The 18,404-nt window shown below is 51.9% G+C and overlaps 9 protein-coding genes across 9 annotated transcripts; 5 read left to right on the top strand and 4 right to left on the bottom strand.

Annotated features, from left to right (window-relative positions):
* Positions 1-152: 152 nt before the first annotated feature.
* On the top strand, positions 153-2,203 carry PV05_05132 (uncharacterized protein). The gene has a single exon (XM_013461603.1). The coding sequence runs from the start codon at positions 423-425 to the stop codon at positions 2,037-2,039; it is 1,617 nt and encodes a 538-aa protein (XP_013317057.1). The 5' UTR covers positions 153-422; the 3' UTR covers positions 2,040-2,203.
* A 663-nt stretch (positions 2,204-2,866) lies between these two features.
* PV05_05133 (uncharacterized protein) lies at positions 2,867-4,180 on the bottom strand (the record flags this gene model as incomplete). Its single annotated transcript, XM_013461604.1, has 1 exon — positions 2,867-4,180. The coding sequence occupies one exon, from the start codon at positions 4,178-4,180 to the stop codon at positions 2,867-2,869; it is 1,314 nt and encodes a 437-aa protein (XP_013317058.1).
* A 708-nt stretch (positions 4,181-4,888) lies between these two features.
* PV05_05134 (DNA-directed RNA polymerase) lies at positions 4,889-5,738 on the bottom strand (the record flags this gene model as incomplete). Its single annotated transcript, XM_013461605.1, has 6 exons — positions 4,889-4,933; positions 4,983-5,154; positions 5,204-5,354; positions 5,404-5,500; positions 5,550-5,654; positions 5,700-5,738. The coding sequence occupies 6 exons, from the start codon at positions 5,736-5,738 to the stop codon at positions 4,889-4,891; spliced, it is 609 nt and encodes a 202-aa protein (XP_013317059.1).
* Positions 5,739-5,973: 235 nt separating this feature from the next.
* PV05_05135 (uncharacterized protein) lies at positions 5,974-7,810 on the top strand. Its single transcript, XM_013461606.1, has one exon. It carries the CDS (start codon positions 6,093-6,095, stop codon positions 7,722-7,724), a length of 1,632 nt encoding a protein of 543 aa, XP_013317060.1. The 5' UTR covers positions 5,974-6,092; the 3' UTR covers positions 7,725-7,810.
* A 2,938-nt stretch (positions 7,811-10,748) lies between these two features.
* On the bottom strand, positions 10,749-12,252 carry PV05_05136 (uncharacterized protein; the record flags this gene model as incomplete). Its single annotated transcript, XM_013461607.1, has 1 exon — positions 10,749-12,252. The coding sequence occupies exon 1, from the start codon at positions 11,907-11,909 to the stop codon at positions 10,749-10,751; it is 1,161 nt and encodes a 386-aa protein (XP_013317061.1). The 5' UTR covers positions 11,910-12,252.
* Positions 12,253-12,967: 715 nt separating this feature from the next.
* Positions 12,968-13,330, bottom strand: PV05_05137 (uncharacterized protein; the record flags this gene model as incomplete). The annotated part of the gene is made up of 1 exon (XM_013461608.1): positions 12,968-13,330. The coding sequence occupies one exon, from the start codon at positions 13,328-13,330 to the stop codon at positions 12,968-12,970; it is 363 nt and encodes a 120-aa protein (XP_013317062.1).
* A 1,703-nt stretch (positions 13,331-15,033) lies between these two features.
* Positions 15,034-16,066, top strand: PV05_05138 (uncharacterized protein; the record flags this gene model as incomplete). The annotated part of the gene is made up of 2 exons (XM_013461609.1): positions 15,034-15,210; positions 15,305-16,066. The coding sequence occupies exons 1-2, from the start codon at positions 15,145-15,147 to the stop codon at positions 16,064-16,066; spliced, it is 828 nt and encodes a 275-aa protein (XP_013317063.1). The 5' UTR covers positions 15,034-15,144.
* A 1,381-nt stretch (positions 16,067-17,447) lies between these two features.
* On the top strand, positions 17,448-17,857 carry PV05_05139 (uncharacterized protein; the record flags this gene model as incomplete). The annotated part of the gene is made up of 2 exons (XM_013461610.1): positions 17,448-17,492; positions 17,705-17,857. 2 exons carry the CDS (start codon positions 17,448-17,450, stop codon positions 17,855-17,857), a joined length of 198 nt encoding a protein of 65 aa, XP_013317064.1.
* PV05_05140 (uncharacterized protein) lies at positions 17,684-17,857 on the top strand (the record flags this gene model as incomplete). The annotated part of the gene is made up of 1 exon (XM_013461611.1): positions 17,684-17,857. One exon carries the CDS (start codon positions 17,684-17,686, stop codon positions 17,855-17,857), a length of 174 nt encoding a protein of 57 aa, XP_013317065.1.
* Positions 17,858-18,404: the final 547 nt, after the last annotated feature.

The following is an 18,404-nucleotide window of genomic DNA, read 5'->3' on the forward strand; positions in this document are numbered from 1 at the left end:
CTTCAAAAGTCGTAGTGCTGACTTGGGATCATTGATCTCCAGTAAGGCTGCGTTTTCTGATTGGGGGGCACCATCACTGCGATTGAGCTATATCTGTCTTCCATGAAATCAGCATCTCGTAATGTTTAAAGAGCTCGTGAGAAGAGAGCATGCAATTACTTTGCAAAAGCCATTCTCCAATGCTGGAGAACGGTGCTTCAACACCTTCATCGTTGCTCGAGCAAGGCTTTCCGCGAGCCTCAAACTCTCAGCCTTGGATCTGAATCCTCCCACGTGACCACTCTGGCTTCTAGCCTTGCGGTCGTCATACCAAACTGCATCAGTCCTCGAGTGAGCACCGTGTTATCCCTACCTACGGATAGACTTCTACGTTTGCGCCTACGATGCTACCCTCGCAGTCGACTATATTGTAATCATTCAGCATGTCCCAACAGCCAGGCGCCACGCATCCCCCGACAAGTACTCGCCCACCGATCTCCCGCACCCGCTCTCATACCGACCCATCCAAGCCGAACCCGAACCCATCACCCACTGAACCTCAGACAGCGGGCCCAACCCTCCAACCTGCACGCCCACCTCACGTCCGCTCGCAATCCTATCTCTCTCCTGCAGAGATCAAGCCGCGCAATGCGCACACTCTGCCCACGCAGTCCGCTCTCGAACGCACAGCGGAACGCCTGCACCGCGTGCATATCCCGGGCTCCTCGCATCTCCACCACCACCGGCATGGCGGCCACCACCAGCACTCCCGCTCCCATTCGCACTCGAGGACCAGCATCAGCCACTCCACCGACCCGGCCAGCAGTCACAAGCGCCACCGCCCAACCCAGTCCGAAGCCCTGCAGCGTACGTCGTCCTTCCGGAAGCCGCAATCCAAACAGTCCAAAGAAACCCTCCCGCACCTAGTTGCGGGTCTGAACGCGGAGCGCGAGAAACGCACACACCTCCACCATACCAATACGAACACCAGTCTTCATCATCCCACTAGCGGCAATGCCACCGCCAACAATTCTTCCACCACAAACGTGAATGGAGCTGTGGGCAGGCACGCTTTTGGCCCCAGCACATCCCAAACGTCCGACTACACCGACGGCGGCCGGTACGACCCTCGCCTGCGCGCTGTATCCGATCCTCACCGGGCGGCCGCTGCCGCCGCCCCTCTCCGACCGAAGTCGTCTTTCGAACAAGCGTTGGAAAGAGGCGACCAAGCGCGCATTGCACGCCGGATCCACGTTAGGAAGGAGGACATTGTCCGTCGTGACGCGGAAATCGCGGCCGCGGAAGACGAAATGCGTAGCCGTATCGCCACTATCACGGCCAAGGGCGTCGAGATCACGAGGAGATTGGACTACGGATACTACAACTTGCTCGAGACACTGGGCAGTCTAGTCGCGACGATTACGAGTTTCCAATCGCTCAGCAAGCAGACGGGACAATTGATCAGTAACTTTGACAAGGAGAGCGAAAGGCTGGATTCGGATACGCGGAGAAGAGTGCAGGCGTTCAAACGTGACTTTGACAGGAGGAGGGCGAAGGCCGAGGAGATGCAGGAACGAGGGCGGAGGGTGAATGAACGCGCGGAGGATTTGAGTCTAAGGCTCGAGAATGCGAGGCAGATCGTCGAGAATTGGGAGCGGCGCGAGGATGAGGTACGCAAGGTCTGGGGCCGCGTTGGACGTGTGGTTGCGTGGCTTACCGTGGCCGTCGTGGTCGTTGTCGTGGGTGTCGTGGTAGGGAAGGAGTGGTGGTTCAGGGGGGATCCGGTTCGCGCGGGGCTCAGAGGCCATTCAGAAGGGAGTTGGAATAAAACCCTCCGGTTGGGAGGAGGGGAGGGGAGTACTGCGAGACAGAATGAGCAGGAGGTTTTGGAAGGGGTGGCGAGGGTGCCCGAGGATGTTAGACGGTTGTTGGTGGGCATTGCGGATCGCAATAGGGAGAGAAAAGTCATGTTTCCAGAGGTGCCGGTGGAGATGAAGGAAAGAAGAGCGGATGGGCCAGAAGGAGAGGATCCGAGAATGAGAGTGTTGGATGAGCTGTGATGTCCCTTTGAGCTGTGCAGTGCCTGACGACGAGCTGAACGGGACAGGACAGGGCTGTGGGAAGAAATCCGCCTTGTATACAGGGCAGTGTTGTCTATCATTTTGTCAATTATGCGAGAGATACCCCTTTTTGCGATGAATGCATTGCTTGTTACTCTTATCAACCTGGTTGCCTTTGAACTCGGAGGCTAGTGATCCGGAGGTGTTGACGAGACTTTTCCAGCCTCTATCTGAACCTTCTATTGACCCGTCCATTTTCAACCCCGTCTACCTTGTGTATATGGTGCCGACATAGGGAGAAAAGAGATCTGCCTCTCGGGACATGAACAAAGCCGCTTGATAACTCCGCCCTCAGCGGTCCTCGAGAGCTGCCACATGCTTCGAAAAGCCTAGCCGGCATCGACGCAGTGAGGTTTAGTGATTCGCATATGTCCGTGATTCCGGCAGGGCAATTGCCAGAAGCATTTAATCCAATGCCACTTCGGCCAAATAAAAACGGTCGTAGAATTTGAAGACTTTCAGGAAGTGCTGGGCGTGCGTCTCCTGTTCCTCAGTGTTTTCCAAAGCGTGTCTGATCAACTGATTCTCGCGCACTGAGAGGAGGCTGACTGCGCATTTCAAGGCTTGGAAGAACTCGGCCGCAGGCTAATTTAGAGCTTGATCGAAAGACTTAGCGAGTTTCACAGCATGCTGTCGGCTGATCCATCGTACGTCGTAAGATACGGGCTGGAAACGCGACTTCGTTATGGGTAGGCGTTTCCGCCCTCGCTAATAGCCATTTCATTTCGTTTATGAAGGCGATATAGTCGTGGCGAAGCGAAGCTTCACTATCCCTTTGAGATACCTGCACCGTTTGCTCCGTTGACGCCATTAGAGATTTTCGGACCCACGACGGCCTTTTCCAAAGCTTGCAGGACGTCCTTCTTCAAGTCATTAGCATCTTCGACACCACAACTTAGTCGCACGAGGTCATCAAAGACGCCGATAGCCTCCCGCTGATCCTTGGGAATGCCTGCGTGTGTCATCGCACTGGGGACTTCGCAAAGACTCTCGACACCTCCTAGACTTTCAGCCAGAGTGAAGATCTTTGTTTGCTGGCAGAATCGCTCTGCGGCTGGGTGACCACCCTTGAGTCTGAAACTGAGCATACCACCGCCCATACCATCACGGTGCTGTTTGAGAGCGATTGCTCGCTGTTTGTGTGAGTCGAGGCCAGGATAGTTGACAGAGATGACGTTCGGCGAGGCTTCGAGGGCCTTTGCAACGGCCAGAGCGTTTTTGCTTGCTTCGCGGGCTCGGAGGTGGAGAGTCTTCAGGCCTCTATGTGCGAGCCAGCAGTCAAAGGGGGACGGAATAGCTCCGATCGCGTTCTGAAGGAACGTGAGTCGTTCCTTAAGTTCATCGGAGTTGAATGCAGCGACACCCATCACCACATCTGAGTGACCGTTGATATACTTCGTGACTGAGTGGACAACGATATCTGCTCCGTGATCTAGCGGGTTTTGGACATAGGGCGATAAGAATGTGTTGTCAACCACGACCAGGATGCCGTGTTTGTGCGCAATTGTAGCCACATTTCTGATGTCAACCAGGCTCAAGGTCGGATTTGACGGGCTTTCGATCCAGATGAGTTTGGTTTGTTCCCGGATCAGTTCTTCCACGTCAAGTTCGATAGAGGGTGAGAAGGTGACTTCGACTCCATGTGCCAGTGCAACTTTTGTGAAGTACCGATGGGTTCCACCGTAGACATCTGATACCGAAATCACATGCGAGCCCGATGCTAGGGATTGTAGGATTGTGGCCGTTGTCGCTGAGCCAGACGCGAAGGCTAGGGCATATCTTGCATGCTCAAGAGCAGCAACTGCTTCTTCAAAGTTGTCACGGTTCGGGTTTGCGCTCCGGCTGTATTCGTATAGACCGACTGGCTTGCCGACGGCTGTTTGTGCAAAGGTGGTGGAGAGCGAAAGAGGTTCAATAACAGCGCCGGTAGAAGGATCATGAGGTGCGCCGGCGTGGACCGCTAGGGTTCCGAATCGATAGATGGGCGACGGAGCGCGGGCAGGCGTGTGAATAGCGCCATCTTCGCTGGTAAGTATACGTTCGTTCGGACGTAGAGGACGAGGTGATACAGGGACCGTCATGATGAGGGCGATAGACGATCTGTGGAATGGTCAAACGAAGAGTAAGGCGGTGACTGTGAGGGGTCTGAGAAGATAACGATGCACAGGAGGAGGCGTCTGGAATCTTTAGGCAACGGATGAAGGAGGTTCGGTTTAATATATCACGGACAATGAGGAAAGGAATGTGTGGCACAAGGATAAGACTATCAACTTGAATCAATTGTCTTTAAGAGGTATTTTATGGGAGGAGGGTGGCTGATGAAATGGAACATCGCATGGAATTGTCATCCAAATAATCTCGAGTCTATAAGAATGACGTGCTTTCGGGGACCTTTATGCTGGGCAGAAGATCAACGGTCCCTTAGAAATAGACGCGTCTAAGCTTAATTGATCCCCAGTTTCTGGCCGTCAAAGGGCGTATCCAGGGGCTCTGGAGAAGCGGTTTTGGTGCCTGAACATGACAAACCTGAAGCCGCCCAATTGGTCCAATTTCAGACGTCGCTTATACTCGGATATCTTCAGGCCAGAGGCGAGTCTCTTGCTTCCATCATCAACTTCTGGCTTGGTCCACCATCGTCTCCAGGCTTACTTCTTGCATTTCGCTTGACTCGATGCCATGTCTCGTTGTCGGTATGCTCGAAGCCTCGCGCGACATCATGCTTCAGAGTATGGCAGGCTCGGGAAGGACACCATGGTCATGATTGGCAGCCTCCTTTGTTGCTGATTCAATCACCACCATTCGACCCCTCCCAGGCCAGCTTCAGCCATTGATGCCTACATCCACAAGTCAGAGGCGTCCAAGATCCCTTCAAGAATCACCTACCTCAATTGCGTAGGGAACTTTACGTTCGCCGTCCTTCTCGGCGTCGGCAGGTCCTTTGGGTGCTTGATCGTGCCATTTCTCTGCCTCGATCCGCAGATTGACGACCGTGCCTTCGTCGAACCAGAGTTCGGATTCTTCTGTCTTCCAAACCCAAGTCTTTTCTGCTTCATTGCTGTCGACCTGTCAAATATCTGCCAACTAGTCCGACATTCTGTACCTACAACTCGCAACCCTCGAAGAGCATGGTCTGAGGTACGAAGATATCATCGAAAAATTGTGTCGTGATTCGAATGCCCGTCGTTATACATTTCCGAACGATGCCTGTGATGATCTCGCCTTTGAAAGGTCTGAAGACGATCATTCGAAAATGTACTAAGTACACAATAAGCATGCGGGCATCGTCGGACCTAGCCTACCATACCATTTACGTTTGCATTGCCTGTACCAGTACCGATCAACCCGTCTGAGGCTTTCAGGAGGTCATACATGCAGATGCATAGTCCGACTTTCTGCACAACCTGGTATCACGGTGAGAATGACAATACTGAATTTGGCGTGGAGTCGCACCTTGTTCGAGTACTTTTCATTGATCCTGTCTTCGAGATCACGCTGGGTGATTTGATTGTTTCGAAATCCATGAGGCGGGATCTGAACAAGATCGTCGAATTTAGTCTGGCCTGTCAGTATTGGTCAAACCCATAGGGTAAAAGAGCGTACGAGGATGAACATGATGCTACCGACAATACCAATAAGCATAGGGAAATGGTTGTGCGGACAATATGCCTGGCATGATCTCGTACATCCAATCTTCTCCAATCTTCAAGCAAAGATTGAGGGCACTGAAAACAATGTTCTGGATGCTTGAGAAAACCGGAGCGAAATGCATCTCGCGGTGGATATTTCACAGGCCCGCCGCTTTAACAGCCTTGTAGCCTTGCCTCTGACGTCGTTTGATAAACAAAATTCATCGGACTTTCGTACTCGCTGCCAGCGCAGTACGCGATCATAAACTGCTTTTAATAATCACAACATACAATGCCACTGAATGGATAACAACTTATTGGAAATGCGGCGCAATATGGTATAATATGCTTATTTCAGCTGACCAACATGTCAAATCAACCCTTTACCTTCCCTCCTCCGCCGCCACCTCCGCCCAAACGAACAGCAGAATCCTCCTATCGAGAACACAATAGTTTCCCGAATAATCGAGGCTCTTTCAGGGGCGCCGGCTCTTACAGAGGGGCTGGAAGAGGAGGTCGAGGAGGTTATGGAAGCAATCAAAATGTACCCTTCTATTCTTCCAATAGACATCAACAACCACATTCGAATAGGTCCTTTGACAATAACGCACCTCGCAATCCCGGGCCAAATACTACACATAAGAGAGACCACCAAACGGCTTTCAATCATGCGTATCAACCAGGTCCGCGACCGACAGCTGCGCCAGCAGTCCCAAGTTTCAACGCTTCAATCGAACACCTCCTCCCACGCAAGCCGGCATCACAGCCTGCACCCCAGCCATCTCCGCAGATTCTAGAAAAGCCAAAGAAACAGAACCTGCTCGGCTTGACGCCTACCGGCCTTGACCACGATTCAGAGCCCGAAGACGATGAAGGCGAAGAGTGGCGGCTTGCCAGCCACACAAAAGTCTCGCACGGTTTGCAAATCGAACACGACGGACAACAAATTATCCTACGAACACCGGCGGAAGTTGCGGCTTGGATAGCGGAGAGAAAAAGGCGGTACCCGACACAGGCAAAAGTCGAAGCCGCCAAGAAAGAGGCCGAAGAGAAGAAACGGAAGCGACAGGAAGAGAAGGCGGCAAGGATGGAAGCTGAACGACGGGCACGGGAGAAGGCAATCGAGGCACGGAGGCTGCAACAATCGGCAAAGGCGCAACAGAAGTCTCAGCAGCAGGACCGAAATGTAAAGAAGTCCGAGGACAGCAACACCGACATGGCGGCAAAGGCTCGACTGAAGGCGGAGAAGCTCAGATTGAAAGCACTCAAAGCCCAGGAAAGATTGGCCAAGGCAGAAGAAGCATTACGGCTCACTCGAGAGACACCCGTTGCAGCGGCTACCAGCAGAACACTGGAGCAGCGTTCGCAATCTGCAAACACTGACCAGAGGGGAGAACAGCGCCCGCAACCTGAGGCTACTGGTAGTACTTTAGAATCAGAGCTGACAGATTCGGATGCTACTTCGTCTTCCGGTTCCTCCAATTCAGGATTGGACACAGAGGGTGATTCGACATCTGACAGTGCGTCCGATTCTGATTCTGCCCCAGAAGTCCTCAGTACGAAACGAGCCGCTCTTGAGCATGAAATCTCTGCTCCTCCTCCCAGGACATTTGGTGCATCAACTCCTCAGGTATGCAGAGCATTCGCCAGATACGGTCGCTGTAAATTTGGGTCGAAATGTCGACATTTGCACGATATTTCAAAACTCCCTGGCAGTAAGCGTTCGAAACGGAGCGTACTCCAGAGACCTGATGCTTCAGGTTCAGGGAATGCAAGGAGGAAGGGCCTGTGGCAAGTGATGGTGGAGAAAGAGCAAGAAGATGAAAGGAAAAAGCTGCTTGGAGCCATCATTACACTGGGAGAACGAGGTTGGCTGGACGAGCCCAGCTCAACTCTTGACAGTCATGGAAAGGATGGAGCTTCGAGGCCGATGAACATGGGGGAAGGGTTCACGTCACCCTGTGAAACCGCTTCGAGTGGTGTACCCCAAGCTTCATAGTGATATACACCTGCAGATAGCGGACGCCGCCACCACAGCATAGATGTCATGCCGAGCAGATTAGCCAATCGAATTGCTTGCTTTGAGTGCCCTCTTGCTCTCTCCACCTGTTGTTCTGTTTGTGAGAGACGAAAGGTTGCTCTTGCTGGCCTAAGCTGAGCGTCTTCCGTCTCTTGCAAGCCTCCTGGGGTGAATCTGGTTACTCATGCAGCAATGCTTGCTCCTCAGTCTGGTTTCCTGAAGAGACGGATTCACATATTGAGGCCAATCATATATGTCACCAGCCTCATGTGTCGGCTTGCTTTTGTCGTTCGTTGGCAGGTTCTACTCTTGCCTGTCCTGACCATGCCACCAAACTTCAGATCTAGCCAACATCAGTCCCCGGCCGCGGGTTCAGCTAAGTAATTGGAAAAAGTACTTACATCCGCAGGAGAAAACCTGCTTGTCCTTGTGGTCGTAGTCCTTCGTCCGATCCTTCGTCCGTATGATAATTGTTCAGGTGTTGGATAAAAGAAACTAGGCTCAGCCACCGTACTTGTGCCTCGGGACAGCGGGTAGCAAAACATTTCCTGTACTTGATTCGTGCGTTGGAGATACCATGGACACTTTTCAGATGGCTAGCAAGCTCATTGCTTGTAAGGAAGACCCTGTCGAGCCAACCGCAACTGAAAGCATCACATTTACATTGCAAATGGCGTCGAGCTCTGTGTTTACTAGAACCGTCGGGAGGAGATTGAGCCTCTGAGACGTCAAAAGGCCCAAGGTTCGCCTCCTTCGAAGTGGAAATCAGCTCAGGCTCATGATTCCCACGCGGTGTAACTTTCCCGTACAGAAACGAAGGTGCCAAGGGGTCTTGAAATGGTGTTTGTCCATGAGCGCCAGTTGTCATCGGAGGATACTGAGTTGTCACCTGCTCGTTGGCGTGTTCATTGACGAGCAGAGGATTCCAATTTAACTTGTATTCAGCCGTCGACGACAGCGTCGCTTCGGTGGCTGGCTCATCCAGGACTACGGCTGCGTCATCGCTTAATCCAGTGGTGGTCGTGCTGACCAGATCAGCTCGCCGACACCGTGCTGCGTTGTTCCGCTGGAGATGCCTGGTGAGGTCACCTTTCTTGTGGAAACCTTTCCCACAACCCCAGTGCTGTCCATTTTCTTCAAACGCACATCTGTATCTGTAAACCCCGCTGTGGACTTCCTTATGTTTCGTAAGGTCATAGGACCTTGAGAATGATCTCCCGCAAGTAGGACAGCGGAAGGGCTTTTCTCCAGTATGGGTTCTCATGTGCTCGGACAGCTTCGTCGAGCGGGACAAGGTCTTGCTGCAGATGGTACAAATATGTAGCCGCATTTTGGGCGCGATGGTGACGCACTAAACAGTGACATGTGTAAGCTAGGCTGGCCAAATCTTGTAGTCAGACATCCCAAGGAGCTCGAAGCAGAAATGACTAGGGAGTAGGGGTGTTATTAAACAGCTTCAGGAACAAATCTCACCAGAGTCACGGCCGCAATAGGCTTCTCTTAGTGCTTGCTTCGAGAACTGGAGATGATGGCCAGCCTAAGGCCCCGGTCGCAGGTAGCAGGGTGCATAACAGACGGTGCTAGGAGGAGGTGGATTTCAGTCACTGATATGCTGCCCACTCCGTTGTGAGGCGGTGGGCGACCTCTGGACATGGGCTGTCTGGAGTACATGGAAACATCGTCTGCCTACCGGGACTTTGGATCGCTGGGATGCAGTCACCGTAGATGTTGGCGCAGGGCAAGGTCTGCCATTGCCCTGGCGCGCGGTGGCGTGGAGAAACAAACCATGTCATGGAGTGAACTGTCTGATGTTCCAACCTCAGCTCGTCGGATCACTCGTCAACTTGGAAGTCCGATTGGGCGCTATTAGCCATGACCTGAGGTTGGTGAGGTAGGCTGGATGGCTATCCAATGGGCCAAAGAAACCCCATGTCAGAAATGCACATGCCTCTCTACCTACTAGGGTCGCAACCTTCCGTTCGGAGGAGTTCAGCGGCGATATGCCCTGGCGCAGTCAATGTAGGTGCATAGTATGGAGTATTTACACTGCCTCGCGTCGTCACAGAGACTGGAAAAACATGCCCTAGCGCATTTGCATTGAGCTGTCCACCTCCATGGCGCATTTTGCACTGAGCCGTCCAACTCCATGGCTTTCAACATGCTTTGCATGACTTGTGCCGCTGGATGTTGCAATGTCTTGCAATAAACCGGTGCGGCGCGTCAGGGCAATTCGTAACTTGCTTCCTTCTATCGGGCAGGACACTTCAATGCAAATGCGCCAGGGCTTTTCCACCTGTGAAATATAAGGTCTATCCTATTTTTCATTACCAGAGATGTCGCAGCATTCACCTTATCTTCTGCATGCAAGAGAGGAGTGGCGAGCTAACTTCACATCATGGCGGCTGAACTCCTCTGGTCGATTGTCTTCGGAGTAATTGCAACTATCATTGGGCTCGTCACTATCTGGCAGAACTTCCAGATCGTCCGGGTGAAGGTTGAGAGTGTGTGGGTTCGCTACCGTTGACTTAACTGGGCGCTAATATCGTTCGTAGTCCTGCAAAGGGCACATTATCGGCCTTGGTATGGGCACCTACCATAGGCAGTCTCGAATGCTGGACCGTTAGGTGACACACCTCTCCTTTCAACACCACTACAAGCATACTGATTCTTTCGCCAGCCCAACCAAGTCTAGACTCTGGAGAACCCCATACAGTATCAGACCTTGTCCATATGTTCCACCTGGTCTCGTTGGGCCTCAACCAGCAGCAAAGTCATCGACGAATGACCGAAGCCGTGTGCCGGCCAACTCCAAGAGATCGACAACGACGGGGACGAAAAGCTCATGTTCCCAGGTCGACAGATGAAGTGACCAGACTCCAAGGAGTTAGCATTGTTCAGCATGGAAGGCAGAACCAGATATCCCAACTTAAGCAGTGAACAAGTACAATCCTTTTGAGATCCGAAACCCGGCTTTGATGCAGCATATATTCTTGCTCATCTCTTCTACGTCCTACCCGCATCCTCCCTCAGCACCCCTTCCACCCACCGTCTTCCCTCCTTTCCCTCCCTCAGTCCTATGATATCTCCCACCCCAGCCAGTGGGAAACAATGCATTTGGCCCTCCCAAACCAACCATTTCCCCTTGACACCCAGTCGCTCACACTTCCTCATCAACTCCAATGCATCCGGTGCAAGTACATCATGCGTACCCACAACACCGTGCACTCTCACGCCCATATCCCTGACTTTCTCGAATACTTCATCTGCATTCAACAGGGGTGACACATCTGGATCCTCCATATCTACCAACCTCGGCGGTGCGGTCTTCGTATGTTCCGACACGACATTCCCCGTCCACGCTTGTGCGACTTGGCTGGTCAGCCCCACCGTCAGGACGGGATCGTGCTTATCGGCTTCGGCAATACCTGGATTGACGTTGCGCAGGTCGACAGCTGGTGATATTACCATAACTGAGACCAGCGGTAACGACGTCGAGATTGGAGGAGGCGAGTAGTTTTGCACAACCCAAAGCCCCAAACTCAGCGCAATATTCCCACCAGAACTATCGCCCGCGAGCGTCACAGTCTCGCCTTTCCCGCTCGCATCGTCGAGCGCGGACATCAACCACCTCCGTAAGATGGGCAACGTGTCTGCCGCCGGACTCGCAGGCGCGAGAGGCTGAGATACCACGGTAACCTCGACGTCTCTGTTTGTCTGTCCCAGGGACAGATCTTTGGTGAGTTTCGTCAAGAACAGCCAATGCTCGCTGCTCGGTGGGGACTGGAAGCCGCCGCCGCAGAAGCAATACACTCTGTGAATCCTCGTCCCGTGGATCTTCTCTTGATCGTTCAGCTCGCCATCGTGGCTTGTTTGAGTCTGAGTGTCGACTTGTCTGTGCTGCTTTCGAGTTTGAGGTCGAGATCGGGATTGCGAGGCATGACGAAACGTGTACTCCCACACGCCTTCGCGCTTTGACTCGACTACTTCACAGCTTCGCCTCTGTGGCGGCGAGAGACGCTGTGAGCCCGGTGGTGCTTCTTTGCCTGGTTTGACGAGCCGTGGACGCAAAGGGCGTATGAGCGTGCGTAGAACTCTGTACAAGAGGGACAAGTCGGTGCGGGTTTTCAATTCGATTGACATGGTCGATGTTGGCGACGAGGACATCGGTGCAGTCGTGGGTGTTGATGTCTGGCTTATTGAGTCTATACTGCCTACTAGTATACAGGTAGCAATCAGGCGAGGAATAGAGTAGGAAATGGCAAGTAGCCTGGTACCGTGGTCAAAGGCTGGTTCATTGAAGTATTCGAATCCATGACGTTGACATCGAAGGGTCAAGGCTCTTTAGTTACGGCGATCTTCAGGCGGGTATCGTATCCGCCTGGAGATGGCGGATGTGGAGGCTCTGTCGACGCGATCCTCAGCACGCTTGCAACCAGACTCCATGGGAAAGGTGTTGGCCTTATTAAGGACGTGTACATTATGGAGAGTGCTGGCATCATGGAAGGACAAAAAAAAGGCGTATCTAATCTCAAGCCTTTGATACCCTAGACATGGACTACTTGTTACATACACAAATCCGCAAGCCCTATTATCCCGCCAATTGCGTGAATTGATGGCATGTTGGTAAGCCTGTAGTCCGTGCTGGATCCTTCCAATTTCATCGATCTCGGACTTGGAGAGCAGCAAGGAATACTCCCTTGTTCTGCGGTGGAGCTCGCCCGCACATTGCAATCGGTCTTGAGCACTCTCCACCGCTTGAACTCGGTGATACCGACACAGGAGACTTGCTCGGCCCTTAGGCCTCACCGCCAGTAGTGGTCTTCTGGGCAGGCTTCTTCTCGCAAGCGAGGACGAAGTTGATTTTGTAAAAGACATGCGAATGAATGAGGATGGCACGAGTACGTGCCACCCATGGTTGGGCATGACGAAATGCCTCAAAAAGCGAGGTATGAGTACGTTAGCACCACAGAGACCGAGACCACAACGTACAGAGGAATGGCGAAGACTTCACCGCCTACGCGTATAGAACGACGAAATCGCAAGGCCCTGTTCGATGGCTCACCCAGAGACTGGGAACGTGATTGCCTCTCACCAAGCCAGAGGAAACACTTGTGGACCTGTTAATGTTGATTGCTGCCCGTTGCGCAACATTTAGGAGGGAACGACCCGCGATTTCTGGTACCAGCGGCCACAAGTTGCTTGACGCAGTCTCTGCAGTATGGCTAGTTGCCTTCTCCATATTCCCAACAGCTTTGGCACTTGAGGCCGGAAAGGGTAGTTTCGCTTTCGTTATCGTGGTCTGAGTCGATGACCGGACCTTCTGGCAGGTTCGCTGGTGAATGAATAAGAGCCTCGTGACGTTCCGCCAGGTATCGCTCCGTGTAAGACGGATAGCCAGGAGAACTGACCGTCACACTAGGTCTTGATGCAGCCACTGACTCCTGAGGACGAGTTGTAGACATGCTCGCTTGTGGAGTTCTGTCAATGACACCGAGGCCGGGTTGTTGCAGACCCTGGTCGTTATCCTTGTTTTCTTGATCTCCCAGTGTATGTTCGATGGGGTTGCTGCCTTGATCGGACGCCATGCTGCTAGTGTTTGCTGTGAGAGGGTGGATAGATGGATGGATGCAGGATGTGATGGTGATCTCTGAACTAGTTAGGATTTGCGTGTAAGATGGCACGTTGGAGGATAGACCGTACCAGTGGCTTGCCGGATTTCGTGACGGACGAGTAGAAGATGTGAGCAAGAACTGGATACCACACCCAGCAGCGACTGGCAAAGACCTAAACCTTGACGAATATGGTACAATCTGAGGAACAAGAGCAGGAGCGAACGATTGTCACCAAGTAGAGGCTGCGAAACCATGAAGAAGAGAACATAAACAAGCGACCAACCTTGAGGTAAGAGGATGCACAATCGCAATTGGCGCCGAGACCTGCACCATGCCATGCCTCAACATCAACACAATGTCGCAGCCTTGTCTTGACCAGACGCATTCGAATCTCTCCATTGTGCACATCACGATTTCTCTGGGAGATACGCTTTGGAGCCAGGCGTTCTTGGGGCCGTCCGTTCTCATGAGTATGGACATCTTGGGCACAGCTCCATTGACCCAGCGCCATTTGGCTTTCTCGGCGCCATGTCTTCTTTACCAGTCGCTTCATGACCTCTCTCCTCAACTCATAAATCATTGAAAATTGATTGGATCACAGAGCCTCTGACACATCTCAAATCCCCTTTCAGTAAGGCTGTCGTTGCTGTGCACAATCTTTGACCACTGGGGCATCCATCGCCAATGTGTATGACCGGACATCGGCTCCTGATGGTCTATCTAGTCCATGAAGGCATGACGCCAATGAACCTTTGAAAGGTGCTTGACTGTCTCAGGCACATCGTTTCCCCCACGGCAGATTATCAACAAGGCCAGGTAGGTCGACGATGCGTGTTACCTGGATACAGTCCTTTGGGGCATCCCATGGCACCGCACAGGAGAGCAAACCGCAAGACAATCAAGCATGTCAATGAGTTGATCCATGATACAGTACCAGGTAGGCTCATATTCTGCCTAGGGACTCATCTTCTTTGCCAGCAGTTGAATCCTGTACGACACTGTACGAGTATGATGCTGTCAAAAAGGACAGACTTACATGAGCCAATGACTTCCATCCGGTTGAATGTCGGAATTTGTGGTGTTTTTGAAGCCCTCCCAACGACGACGTAAGTGCCATCTTGCTTGCTCAGCAAATGCTTTGGATGGCAATGAGGTGTAATCAGCACATGCCCTGCAAGTGAAGGTTAATGTTGGGATGTACCAGCTCCCCCTTCATTGTCAGATGGGATTGCTATGCGTCAGGGAGCAGAAGCCAGGCGTGGTCCTGGGGTTAACACTGAGGGATCGGACACACCGTCTTTGTCAAAGCAGGGTCAAGGCAATGGCCCATTGTCTGATGTGCTTGCTTCTGTCTCATGAGGGCAAATCAAAGGGTGGTATAGAGGCTCACAGCATGGCAAAGCATGATTGACAATGAGCGGAAGCAGACATGGCATACACAAGCCAAGAGCAAGAGTACGGTATAAACAGAGCAAGCGGATGGTATGACCGGCCAGAGGAAGACAAGGTCGTCTCTTGACTCTTCCTATGACTGCCTGCTTCTTAAGGCGGCTTGATTGTCCATCAAAGTGTTGGACGTGGAAAGAGGTTCCTCAACTGCAATTTTCCTCTCTTCTTTCTGCGGTCCCTTTTCCAGATCCTTTCCTCCTTCTTATCCTCTGCTACCACTTTCCGTCATCGTCCTTCATCTATCCTACCCTCTACAGTTCCCTAGCTACTCAGAGATCTTTCCAGCAACACCTACCATTGTTCTCAACAGCAGTAAGATACTTCACTGCACCATCACAATGGCAACCGAGCAGACTCCAGTTGCTACGACTGCGGCACTTCAGCCATCTCATGCATCTTCTCAGGTGAGTCGTTTCCTCTTTGGAGGGTCGTGCTCTTCCCAGCACGGTCTAGTCATCTTTGTCTGCCTGCAACGGTACAGCTGCTGACTTTTTGCAGGCCACATCGGCAACTGCTTCGCCCAAGCTTGACGTTCGTTCAGAAGAAGGCTCGATCATCAACGTCGACCTTTCAGGAACAACTACTCCTCTCTCATCCCTCACAGACACAGCATTGACCAAGCTCGTCTCGCAATGCTCTGACGATTCTGCTCTGAGCGAGACTACCTTAAAGATCCGCAACGAGCTCGACAAGACGCTCGAAGCCTTTGTCCTCTCGGAAGAGACTCCTCAACACCTCCCACAAGTCAAAGCTGATGACATCCCTACCGAAATTGCTGCAACGCCTTCCAAACGTCGATTTTCCTTTGAATGTGCCTTTGGGTTCACCGGGTCCTTCGATGAGCCCGAAGCTCCACCACAGAATAAGGGAGCCTTCCTTGCTGCTCTGAAGTCGGAGATCGATGGAATAGGCAGAATCCAGCACGGACTACAGGCTTACCAACACGCTATAAACTCACGCAAGTATCACACCTTCAGCACTGACTTCCTTATCGGTCAGAACACCGCTACGATCATTACTATGGACCAGTTGGACCAAATTGCGGCACACCTTCAAGAAGTCGAAGAAGAGGTTCAGAAGATCGAACACGATGACACTCAGGTCGAGAATGAGCTTTTCGAGGCATTCCGGCATGCCCAGCCATGGGTGGCCCGGACTCGCGCAATCCTGATCCATTCACACGTCTTCTACAAAATCAATTTCGTTCTCGCTTGCGAGAAGAAGCCTGCGCACAAGACCACTACTGACGTTGAGGCCTGAGCAAGTCTCCTCTGTCGGTGACACCGAGTTTGAGTAATGAAGAGAGTGCTGAAGACCTGTTACAAGGTGACCAACATATGAAATTGAAGAAAAATTCCTTCCGGTGGTGATTTCACAATCTGCGAGCTGAAGACACGATCGCTATTTCTGAGCTTCATGAAGATTGATCAAGGATGATGTTGCAAGCAAATGGCTGTCGAAGGATGAAAAGTTCATAGCAGTGAATGCATCGTTTCCTAAAAGGAAGAACTGGATTGTCCATGTCTCGCTGGTCGTCCTTCCCACGTGTGCGTGTGCCCGTCGTCAAAGGCTCAATATCGTCTTTCCCTCGCATCAACCAAAGATTGGTGTTGCTGACACCTCCCTGTATCCACCTTCAACTTCAGTATCACACATCAACTGCCCAGCCATCAATCCACCACTGCATACTCCGTAGTTGCAGCGAATATCTACAGATGAAGCAGAAGCCAAGGCTCCAATGCAGGCCAGTATCCTTCGCTCGTCGCTACCAAGCAAAACGATCCAAAATAGCCAACACTGTTCCTAATTAAGGTGATAAGCAGTCTGACCTCCACCCAACTGCACTTGCCCACTCCTGCCACCATTCATGGTGGTACTACAAGACCGACCGAAACTGATCGACCGATGGCTGCTCACTGCCGATTTTTCCGGCCTCGCCTGGGCAGAATAGTAGTTCCTGCGACCGACACTGTCATAAGGTACGAAACCTTTCAAGAAGAGCCGTGGAAGGGCAGAGTAGGGTTCTGAACCTCGAGGATCCACCGTTATTGCGCTGGCCCACGAGAGGCTGAAATAATGTGGACAGACCCCTGTCGTGCCCTCCACAAGCACCCCTACCCTGGACATTGGATCACCAAGTACCAAAAGTGCCCGTGGGTTGAATCGAGGGGTCATCAACGACCATGTTGTACGAGTACGGAGGATTACTGTGTACTCAAACAAAACGATAATCCGACATGTTACAGTATTCCAGTTTCCAATCATTGATCGAATGCCACCAGGTCTTGCTGACAGGCTTCAAGCAGGCCTCTCCTCCTATCACATGCTCTTCTTGAAGAAGCCGAAATTATCTACTGTGGTATCTGCCGTCCTTCACCGCCAGATGCTGAACCGTGGGTCAGGTTCATGGCTTGTCGAAACGGTTTAAAGCTAGGGCAGCCCGCACACGGCGCCATGCTGGTTCCAGCGGCCCGTCACTTTCCGTCATGAGTTTCTATTCGATATCATGACGAATCGGTGAAGCTGATTGAGCCCTGATTGGATTTCCCATACGCGACGTGGCCTCTTGATCCTTTGCCTTTCGATCTCTGAGGTCGTGGGGCTAGAAATCGCCACGAAGGGGGCATCAAATTGGTGCAAGATGGCCAGGGTATCACGCATTCTGGACCCTCAGAAATCAGGAGGGGTAGAGGGGCAGAGTCATCCCGGTGGTCCTTCTTTTATATAAACAACACGTTCCACGCTGGGCACGACCATTTTCCTCTTCTTCCTAAGCTTCATCGAACCCACGAATCTCTATCAAGCCTTGTCCCATCCAAAGTTCCTTTATTTTTTTTTCAAACTCGAAAACCACCTTTCACACAACCTTCAATCACCATGGCTGACGAGGCAACCAAGCAGAAGCTTCGTTCGACTTTCGACAAGCTCACCCCTGAAGACTTTGCCTCTGTTGCCGGCAACAAGGACGGCCTTGCCGACAAGGTCGCCGAGAAGTACGGCATCTCCAAGGAGGAGGCCACCAAGCAAGTCAACGAAGCCTTCAGCAAGTAAAACAACCCGCCGTCAATACCCTCGACAAACCAAACCAAACCAAAACCAAGTCTTCTTTCTTTCCCAGCACCACTAGCCACATTTTTTGAGCCAACTTCCGAGTCACATCTACGAACATTGTTGCAGATAGGGGCGAAAGAAAAAAGAGCTTTGGGATTTGTTCAATACCGTGTTTGTGCAGGAATCTCGATGGAATTGTTACATAGCGAAGGAGTCAAACAACATCAACATCACACCAATGCAGAACTGCGTTGAAGAATAGAATGGAAATGGTATATTGAAAGACATCAATCACACTGCACACTGCACATTGTTTACTTTCTATCTGTCACACCCTGACCTTCTTGTCCAAGATGCCCACGCATGTCCATTCAGAGCGAGCCACTTTGACCAGCACCTTTTCCAGCTCTTGACCTACAAAGCTTTCTGTACCACCCCAGTTCCCGTGGCCCCCCTTTGCGAATCAGCCTTGGTTGACTGCATGTCTAACTTGACTTACTCTTCTGAATCAACTCTGGACTTTTCGTCGACGTTTGTCAACGTTCGT

Source organism: Exophiala xenobiotica (genome assembly GCF_000835505.1).
Source record: "Exophiala xenobiotica strain CBS 118157 unplaced genomic scaffold supercont1.3, whole genome shotgun sequence".
In the NCBI taxonomy this organism is placed as follows: Eukaryota; Fungi; Ascomycota; class Eurotiomycetes; order Chaetothyriales; family Herpotrichiellaceae; genus Exophiala; species Exophiala xenobiotica.